Source organism: Carassius auratus, chromosome 3 (assembly GCF_003368295.1).
Source record: "Carassius auratus strain Wakin chromosome 3, ASM336829v1, whole genome shotgun sequence".
Lineage (NCBI taxonomy): Eukaryota > Metazoa > Chordata > Actinopteri > Cypriniformes > Cyprinidae > Carassius > Carassius auratus.
This window is the reverse complement of record NC_039245.1, coordinates 20,658,851-20,668,303: the sequence shown is the minus strand read 5'-3', so window position 1 is coordinate 20,668,303 and position 9,453 is coordinate 20,658,851. Positions and strand designations below refer to the sequence as shown.

Here is a 9,453-nt window from a genome sequence, read left to right as displayed (position 1 = left end):
GTGGTGTGAGGAGGAAGTGTTTTGTTTCACTGTATGACAGTACGTGGCGTGCCAGCACATGACAACACTTTGTACCTGACAACATGTGGATCGCTGTCGTCCTAATTTCCTTGGCTTTAGTGGCCATTATCCTCAAACGTATGTCGGGAACTTCTGGACCGAATCCTTTTGCTATCGACACGCGCGAGCCGCCGAAGCCCATAGTGTTCGACCGAAAGCTCAAGAATAAAATCCTGAAACAAGGTCAGTTAAAAATATGACCGTCCGCATTATTGTTGAGATTGTTGTCTAGACAATATATATTTTTAGTTTTAAGTTTTTTTTCCCCCCTCTTGCATTAAATGCTTTGGTTTTCATGAAACACCCAAGCTCACTTCACATTTGTTTCCACATGCAGGTTTTCTGGCCAGTAAGGTCCCTCAGGACTTGGATGCAATAGTGGTTGGCAGTGGGATTGGTGGATTGGCAATTGCTGTCCTGTTGGCTAAAGTGGGTAAGAAGGTTCTGGTGCTGGAGCAACATGACCGGGCTGGAGGATGCTGTCACACCTTCACAGAGCAAGGCTTTGAGTTTGATGTTGGTGAGAATGACTTTAAGTACTTCAGCAATGGATCTACCTCATAAAACCCCTGTGTTGTGTCTTGCTTTGGCAAATATAAGCACATTTATAGGGTATTATTAAAACAATGAATGTGAAATATCACATGCATAGGTCAGTTTGTGGTGATCTGAAGGTCTTTCCCCTAACTCAGGGATCCACTATATTGGGGAACTACTGGATCACAAGCCATTGCGCTGTGTGGTTGACCAGTTGACCAATGGGCAGCTGCAGTGGGAGCCGCTGGATAACCCCTTTGATAAAGTGGTCCTGGGGCCACCAGAAAACCGGCGCATATACCCCATCTACAGTGGAAAAAACCGCTACATTGATGAACTGAAGAAGTGCTTCCCAGGGGAGGAAAAGGCCATTGATGAGTATGTGAGACTTTCCAAGGTGAGTTGGAGTTGTCCGTCGGGTGTCAATGCACATGCTGGTCATTTGGGCCATTAATTCAATTCACCGTTCAGAAGTTCGGGGTCTGTAAGATTTGTAATGTCTCTTATGCTCACTTGTAATATTGCAAATGTGTTTATTGTTAAATTGATTAATTTCTTTTAAAAAAATCGTACTAACTCCAATCTTTTGAAATCTTCTCCAATCTTAAAAATCTAAAAGATTTAGTGGGGAAGTCGTGGCCTAGTGGTTAGAGAGTTTGACTCCTAACCCTAGGGTTGTGGGTTCGAATTTCGGGCCGGCAATACCATGACTGAGGTGCCCTTGAGCAAGGCATCAAACCCCCAACTGCTCCCCGGGCGCCGCAGCATAAATGGCTGCCCACTGCTCCGGGTGTGTGTTCACAGTATGTGTTCACTGCTCTGTGTGTGTGTGCACTTTGGATGGGTTAAATGCAGAGCATGAATTCTGAGTATGGGTCACCATACTTGGCTAAATGTCACTTTTTTCACTTTAAGTTTTGGAGATTTTTGGAGTTTAAAGATAAAATGTCTTGTATGTAGCTGTTTGTGTGACCTTTCCCCTACAATCATAACCACAGACAGACAATCATCCAAGAGTACGGTGATGTGTTTCTAAAAAGAAATAAGGCCACTGGTTGCTTTCACAATATGTTCATGAAATTTAGTTCCACTGTATGTCCACAAATGTAGCTGACTGACAATAAATCTCAGCATGACTTTAACTTGACTTGACATAAGCTTATATTTCCTTCATTAACTATTTCTGCTTTAATTTTTTGATGAGTTACAAAGACTAGACTTAAAAATCCACTTTTACAGAAAGAGCTAAATGGAGACACAGAGTAAAGCGCAAAACTTAACGCTGGTTTTTAATGCTCCTGTCAGAAAGTTGCAAATGGCGTATGGTTCATGGTTCTGCTGAAGCTCCTCCCGACTCCTCTAGCAAAGTTCCTGGTGCACACGGGCCTGGCCAATCGCCTCTCTCCCTTCTTCCGCTATGCGTCCCGCAGCCTGACGGATGTGGTGAACGAGCTGACGCAGAATAAGGACCTGAGAGCTGTGATGTGCTACATCTTTGGGACCTACGGTGAGATGATCAAGCTCTCTGACCTGACTGAAAATTAGTGGTTTTATGTGTTCCCTCTGTACTTCTAGTCATAAACCATACAGTAACTTGCAGCTACTGATCTCCTTTAGTTTTTGTGTTTGTGTTTAAACAGGTAAAATGCCGAAAGAAGCCAGCTTTTCCATGCACAGTTTGCTTTTGTGCCACTATCTGAATGGTGCCTGGTACCCGAAAGGCGGTGCGAGTGAGATCGCCTATCACATGATCCCCATCATTGAGAAGGCAGGAGGTGCAGTGCTTGTTAGAGCACCTGTCAACCGCATACTCCTCAACGACGCTAAAGAGGCTATTGGTAACACTTAAAACATCTTCCCCATCCCACACAACATTTAACACTTGATACCATTCAGAAGAGACTTTAACACAAGGATTTAATGACTGGACTGTTTTGTTGGCATTGATGCAGGTGTGAGTGTTCTGAAGGGGCAGGAGGAGGTGCATGTTCACGCTCCCATGGTGATTTCAGATGCTGGGATCTTCAATACCTACGAACATCTCCTGCCCAAAGATGTGCAGACTATGCCTGGTGAGAGCCATATAAAGCATAGGTTTGAAATTGTAATGCTGAGATATCAGTGACATTTAAACCTCTTTGCTGTGATGTTTGTGCTCTTATTCATGTGAACATACTGTATGGTATTTTTGGTGATGGTATTGTGCAGCGATCCAGAAACAGTTGAGTATGGTGCAGCATGGAGATGCTGGACTCAGTGTTTTCATTGGTGTGGATGGGACAAAAGAGGAGTTGGGCCTAAAGGCAGACAATTATTTTATCTTCCCTGAGAATAATTTGGATGAGCTGTGAGTGTGAACCTAATTTCCTAAACAGCATGCAAGTGCTTGTTCATTTCTAAATCTAACATCAGCACTGCTCTCATTTTGCGCTCATGTCTGCTGTTCTTCCAGATTGGAGGCTTACATGAAGGGAAGCGGGGAAGAATCTTCCAAAAAGGTCCCTTTGATTTTTGTGGCCTCACCCTCTGCAAAAGACCCAACCTGGCCAGAAAGAAAACCAGGTAGAGAGAAAAAGGGATGGTGACCTGATGTCGTTTTCACATCTGGAGTTAAGATTTTTGCCATTGGATTGCAAGTGGACAAAGCTGTAAATGTAATCCAGAGTGTTCTGAGCTTGTCTACATTTGACAAAAGGAACATACACATGTGATGTGGTTGAGGCTCTCCACTGAAATAACTGACACTGTGTGATTCTGTTTGATGCATTATGTTCCAAATCCAAATATGCTTCACCTACAGGTAAATCCACTGTGACTGTTGTTAGCTTTGCTAACTATGCGTGGTTTGAAGAGTGGAAAGATGACAAAGTGAAGAACAGAAGCATAGATTATAAGGAGCTGAAGCAGGCGTTCATCAATAACATATTAGAGGCAGTGACTGAGATCTTTCCTAAGATCAAGGACAGGGTATGAACTCTCTAAAAAGGGTCAAACAGGATCCTGCTTTCATCTTGTACTATACACTTTTTTTGTTTTTGTGTTTTTTATGTCTTTCTATGTCTGTAGATTGAATTTGTGGATGCAGGCACCCCAATCACGAATCAGCATTACATTGGTGCTCCTAAAGGGGAGATCTACGGTGCTGATCATGGTATTCCTCGCTTCAATGTTGAACTAAACGCCACCATCAGACCACAGACGCCCATTAAAAACCTCTTCCTCACGGGTGAGTTTGACTTTATCTATGCAAATTCATATGTAAGCCATTCAAAAGTAGATTTTAAGATGCATTCCATGCCTTATATTGTTTGAATTTGTTTTAGCTGATGGAACTTAATGTTTAGAAGAATGAATGGGCAAAGTGCTCTGGCTTATCTCCTTTCTCTTTCAAACCTGGACTTTGCTTGCAGGTCAGGATGTAATGTTGTGTGGCTTTGCTGGAGCACTGACAGGAGCGCTGACGTGTGGTTCTGTCATTCTGAACCGTAATCTTCACCTGGATGCCGTTGGCCTCGCCAAGAGAGTCAATAATGGCAACAACAAGAAGAAAGAATAAGTTTTAATAACATGTAATGTTCATAATCATTCGCCGAGGTATCAGATATGACTTTAGAGAAGAACAGATGGAGGATATGTGTGATTATTAACAAAATAAACACTGCACTGCCTGACAATAATATACCACTGTATTTGTAACTAATAATTTTAAAATGATTTTATTAGTAAAGTGTTTATCAAGTGCCTTACTGGTTTAAAGCTCAACTATGCACTAATTCCAAATCTGTTTTTTTTTAATGCACAAATAAAGGAAAATAACTTTTTGAACGGTTTGTGTGAAAAGCAGAAGACATTCTTGGCACAATGTCTTGTGAGTGTTTTGTAACTATGAACTGAAATCTTAGTTGCTCTTAGATTTGATTCATTACTGTGTATATAGACCTGTAGGTCTGTATAAAGGGTTTACATGCATCTTTCTCAAAATATAACAGTGGAGATGCTGTCTGATGTCATGTGCACATTTATGTGTGATGCTGCCTTTTTTAAGTTGCAGTGAAATTTCAGACGGATATAAATATACCTATAAATGTGCTTATTAATATACAGTGGATGCTTGTGCATACTGAATAAATATGTTAATTTCAACAACAAATCACTGTGTGGAATGTTATCTTGTTTTAAATCAAGGGGGCAGTGTGGCTGAAAGTTAAGTTTAAAAATGGCATATACTATAAATAATAAATGTATATTTTCTATATTTGTTTTTTAGCCAGCTGATTTTTTTTTAACAAGCCTGAATTATATATATTTATATATAATATATGAGAACATGAGAATATATTTTCTTGAATAGTTCACATAAGATGGGGATATCCAGAAAAGAAAAAAAAACCTCAGCTGTTCATTGGTTGGTTTTGCAGATACAGATCTCACACCCCTGCATGTTTTGCGAGGTTTTATTAAAATCATGGCTAACAACGCGTATTGATCTATGTCATTGGTATGAATTAGTAGACAATAATTTTCCTACTCAAGGTTTTGGATTACAGTGACAGAAAAAGTGAGTTAAGTTACTTAATTGTAGTTTTATATCTTCGAAAGCGCGTATATCTTAGCCATATGAACCATTTCCGCAACGTGCAGGCTTACCGTAAAGTTGTTAATAACATTTTATCGCGAGGTATTTAATTGACATCCATGGATAAATCTAGCGTCGCCGGTGATGGCATCTGAAATTGAGTTTCTTGTCGCTAAGTGGAAAAACCAAATATTATACATATCCAATTAATTAAGTCAGATTTAATTAATTTTAACCAGTATGCCGACATGCAAACTTTTTTAAATTTAGAAACAAATTTAATGTCAATAGGATGTCCTCTCTTATTTATTTATTTATTTATTTATTTTAAATAAAACAACACACACAATCATAAATATTTGTTATAATTATGTAATTATTTTTATTGGAGTTTTTTTTTTTTTTTTTTTAACAAGCCATACAGTCCAGCTGTAAAACGCCAGGGAGTGGAAGCGTCTCACAAAGCTTTGTTCGATTTTTTTTATTTTATTCAGCACAATGACTCTTGTCTCTTTCAGTAACACCTACACACAGATTGCTCTGATCTGATCTAAACATGGATGACAGCTGTCGGGAGAGCTCAGATTATGAAATCTTGGCAGAAATCGGCCAGGGCGCCTACGGGAAAGTGTACAAAGCCCGAGAGAGGCGCGGGCAGCAGCGCTTCATAGCGGTGAAGAGACTCAACATCCCCGAGGAGCCGGAGTCTGGCATCCCTCAGTTCGTGATTCGAGAAGTGGCTCTTCTGCGCAAAATAGAGCACTTCAACCACCCCAACATAGTCAAGTGTGTATGGAAACGGTAAAAAATTGCCGCATACAAGCATAATGGACCTTTAGTTTGAGTAATATGGCATTTCTCCTTAGGCTGCTGAATGTATCAACTGGATGGCAAAACCAGAAGCTTGACCTGACGCTGGTGTTTGAGTATATTGATCAGGATCTGACTGCATTTCTCAGCAGAGCATCAGAAAAAGGCCTGGCCAGAGACAAAATAAAGGTTTTAACTTTGCTCATCTCATTTGGCAGTAACTTAATCTTTCATATTTAATATAATAAGTTAGTAATAGTGTAAAACCTTTCACAGTTCTACTCTTGTAAATGTTCTTTTTGAAAAGCAACTTCTGTTTAGACATACCTGAAAGTCTCTGCTACAAAAAAAGTCATTGTACACCACCACCATTTATAACCCAGGAAAGTAGATCAGTTCTTTGAATGTACAAACACCTTTGGGGACAACATGTCCTAGTGTGGTAGCATATTGTCATACTGTATGGGTTAAATTGAAGACTAGAGCATAGATTTGTGTGTTTTTCCTTCTCTCTTTATGTAGGATGTGATGCGTCAGCTGCTCAGCGGACTTGACTTCCTCCACACTAACACCGTCATTCACCGGGATCTAAAGCCAGACAACGTGCTCGTGAGCTGTCGAGGGGAGGTCAAGATTGCAGACTTCGGTTTAGCCAGGATATACACATACCATATCGCCCTCACCCCATGTGTATGGAGCTCAGATTGACGTTCACAGTAATATGTGTGGTGGTAGTGAGCTCCTGCATGTGATGTATTTGTGTTTGTGTGTGTGTAGGTTGTGACTTTGTGGTACAGGGCTCCAGAGGTCCTGCTGCAGTCCAGTTACATGTCTTCTGTGGATATGTGGAGTGCTGGGTGCATCTTTGCAGAGCTCTTTCTATTAAGGTCAGAGCATTACAGAGATATTTTATAATTATTATTATCAATATATTTTTTTAATTCAGCAAGGACATTATTAGTGGTTACAGTAGCGACATTTATCATTTTGACGTAGAATCCTGAAAAACAAAAACAGCAAAAACATGCAAAAAATTGAAATGTTATACCACAGACTGCATAAAAAGCGTTTCTAAATGTCTCTATTTTCTGCCTTGTGCAGTTGTTCATGGTTTTGGGAATGTAAAAAGCATATTTTCTTGACATCGGTCTAATATAAATTTTTATCCAAGAAACAGATGAATTTGCATGAAAATACAAACAACTTTTCTAATTCTGAGATGTTTTATCTTTCTCTCTCACCTTTTCTGCAGGCCTTTGTTTCGTGGATTCACAGAGATCCAGCAGCTGCAAAAGATCTTCGAGTGAGTCAAAATACTTATGCCTTTCCAAATCCCAGTCAAAACTTATAGCAACCAAGAAGTACAGCTTTGTGTGGTCATTGGTGGTCTTGCTTGTTTGCTCTCTCTCAGGATAATTGGATTGCCGGGTGAGGAGGACTGGCCCATAGAAAGCCCTGTCTGCTACAGCCCTGCCTGGGCTGAGAAAAAGCCTACAAAACAACTACTGCCCAGTCTCACCCATGAGGAGAATGACCTGCTGTCTGTAAGTGTTATTCATCTATTCCTTTTTGGATAGAGAAATCAGTGACTGGTACTCAAAATACATATGTGAAATACATATAGTCCAGTGTTAAGTCGCTGGGGTATATTTTCAGCAGTAGCCAATAAAAAACATTAATAACAATAACAAACATGGGTCGAAATTATAGATTTTTCTTTTATGACAAAAATCATTAGGATATTAATTAAAGATCATGTTCCATGAAGATATTTTGTAAATTTCATACTGTAAATATATCAAAACTGAATTTTTTATTAGTAATATGCATAACATGCAAAGGTGATTTTTTTTTGCACCCTCAGATTCTAGATTTTCAAATAGTTGTATCACGGACAAATACTCAATCCCAATAAACCATACATCAATGGAAAGCTTATTATTCAGCTTTCAGATGATGTATAAATCTCAACTTTTACATATATAAATAACTTTTTTTTCCTTTCAGCAATTTTTGGCTTTCAGTCCAGCTCATCGCATCTCTGCCTGTAGAGCTTTGGCCCACCCTTTCCTGGCAGACTGCAACAGTGAAGATGAATGACAGATGAGTTTAGAGAGTGGGGTCACATGACTAGACAGGCTCCTCCCACCCAATCAGGGTTGCACCAAGAATTATTCTGTCAGATTGATTTAATTTTTTATAATGGAGTAAAGTGCAACACCTTAACCTGTAACTCACAATTTTTTTTCAAACATTTTTGGTGGAAATGACTTGTACTGCTAAAAAGAAACAAATTCCCTAAAAATATCCAGCTGTTTTTGGAGCTCTCCCTCCTTTATATACTGTACCATCACCTTGTTCATGTGTTTACAATGGTGAAGATTGAGAATTTGTCTTTCTCACATGCGACAACTCTCTAATAATGACATTTTTGTTTATGTTGTAGCACAATTGGTTGTCTAACAGGTAAGTTTAATGTTTCCAGTTATTTTCAGCGTGCTGCCTTTTGAAAGTTGACTTTTAGTGATGCTTTTGTGTTGGTTTTGACATCAATTTAAAGTGTTTGCTTGTTTTTAATCACATATGTAGTGCTTTAAGTTCTGAGCAAATTGTTTGAAGTTTTTATGTTTCTGTTCCTGATGAATTTGCTGTGGTAAACACAAACTAGAGCCAACAGTGCCTGTTTGTTATTAAATGCTGTGAGATTGATATTTAAACATAGTTATGACATTATGACCTTTCAAATGTATACAATAAATTAAATTTGTAATTTAATGCACATTTGTCTGTTTTCTTTATTCTGGCACTTCAGTAATAAAACTGCATTTTCAACATTGTTTGCCAAAAACAATGTTTGCCTTTCTTCTTGATCCCCAGTAAAGAATTTCCGTTCAATTAATCTAATACAATTAGTAAAGAGTCAAGATGACCACCGTGACGACAGTTAAGAAAGATGGCCACTGGGAGGCAGTCATGCATTTGCATATGATAATTTTATTTTTAATTGCCGTTCATTAGCACATGACCATAAATTGGTTCAGTCACATGGAATGACATCTGCCTGTCTAGAAATCTAATACAAAGGGGTCAGAGTTCATGAGTTCATTATTTACACTGAATTTTAAATTTTGTTTAAGTCCGATTAAACCTTTCTGTTTCTGTTTAGCTCTCTCTCGTTCGACCCAATGATGACATTGGCTTTGCATTTACATGTCGCCTGGATTTTTGTTATATATATATATTATGCGTGCAGTGCAATATGAAGTATTAAGCATGCAGTGCAATATGAATTAGTGTATGTTAAATGTATAAGTTAGAAATAAAATAAAATAAGATTCTCTCTCTCTCTCTCTCTCTCTCTCTCTCTCTCTCTCTCTCTCTCACACACACACACACAAAAGGGTTGCTCGCACTCACTCGTTGGCCTTTGCAGAATATATGGATGTCTAGTCAACTACTAATTGCCTGAA

At 39.0% G+C, this 9,453-nt stretch overlaps 2 protein-coding genes across 2 annotated transcripts; both read left to right on the top strand.

The window, feature by feature from the left end:
* On the top strand, positions 1 to 4,747 carry retsat.2 (retinol saturase, tandem duplicate 2). Its single transcript, XM_026212937.1, has 11 exons — positions 1 to 243; positions 398 to 580; positions 753 to 994; positions 1,903 to 2,104; positions 2,238 to 2,435; positions 2,550 to 2,669; positions 2,806 to 2,944; positions 3,050 to 3,159; positions 3,398 to 3,564; positions 3,664 to 3,823; positions 4,008 to 4,747. The coding sequence occupies exons 1-11, from the start codon at positions 84 to 86 to the stop codon at positions 4,151 to 4,153; spliced, it is 1,827 nt and encodes a 608-aa protein (XP_026068722.1). The 5' UTR covers positions 1 to 83; the 3' UTR covers positions 4,154 to 4,747.
* A 970-nt stretch (positions 4,748 to 5,717) lies between these two features.
* On the top strand, positions 5,718 to 8,762 carry LOC113050331 (cyclin-dependent kinase 6-like). The gene is made up of 7 exons (XM_026213195.1): positions 5,718 to 5,959; positions 6,040 to 6,172; positions 6,506 to 6,673; positions 6,761 to 6,870; positions 7,236 to 7,286; positions 7,395 to 7,527; positions 7,991 to 8,762. The coding sequence occupies exons 1-7, from the start codon at positions 5,730 to 5,732 to the stop codon at positions 8,081 to 8,083; spliced, it is 918 nt and encodes a 305-aa protein (XP_026068980.1). The 5' UTR covers positions 5,718 to 5,729; the 3' UTR covers positions 8,084 to 8,762.
* The last annotated feature ends 691 nt before the right edge of the window (positions 8,763 to 9,453 follow it).

What these genes read in the sequence shown, in the direction of transcription:
- retsat.2 (XM_026212937.1), top strand. Translation starts at nt 84, where the DNA reads ATGTGGATCGCTGTCGTCCTAATTTCCTTGGCTTTAGTGGCCATTATC. An exon ending in AGATGTGCAGACTATGCCTG is followed by an intron (nt 2,670 to 2,805) that starts GTGAGAGCCATA and finishes GGTATTGTGCAG; the next exon opens with CGATCCAGAAACAGTTGAGT. An exon ending in CTGGCCAGAAAGAAAACCAG is followed by an intron (nt 3,160 to 3,397) that starts GTAGAGAGAAAA and finishes CTTCACCTACAG; the next exon opens with GTAAATCCACTGTGACTGTT.
- LOC113050331 (XM_026213195.1), top strand. Translation starts at nt 5,730, where the DNA reads ATGGATGACAGCTGTCGGGAGAGCTCAGATTATGAAATCTTGGCAGAA. An exon ending in ATATCGCCCTCACCCCATGT is followed by an intron (nt 6,674 to 6,760) that starts GTATGGAGCTCA and finishes GTGTGTGTGTAG; the next exon opens with GTTGTGACTTTGTGGTACAG. An exon ending in AGGAGAATGACCTGCTGTCT is followed by an intron (nt 7,528 to 7,990) that starts GTAAGTGTTATT and finishes TTTTCCTTTCAG; the next exon opens with CAATTTTTGGCTTTCAGTCC.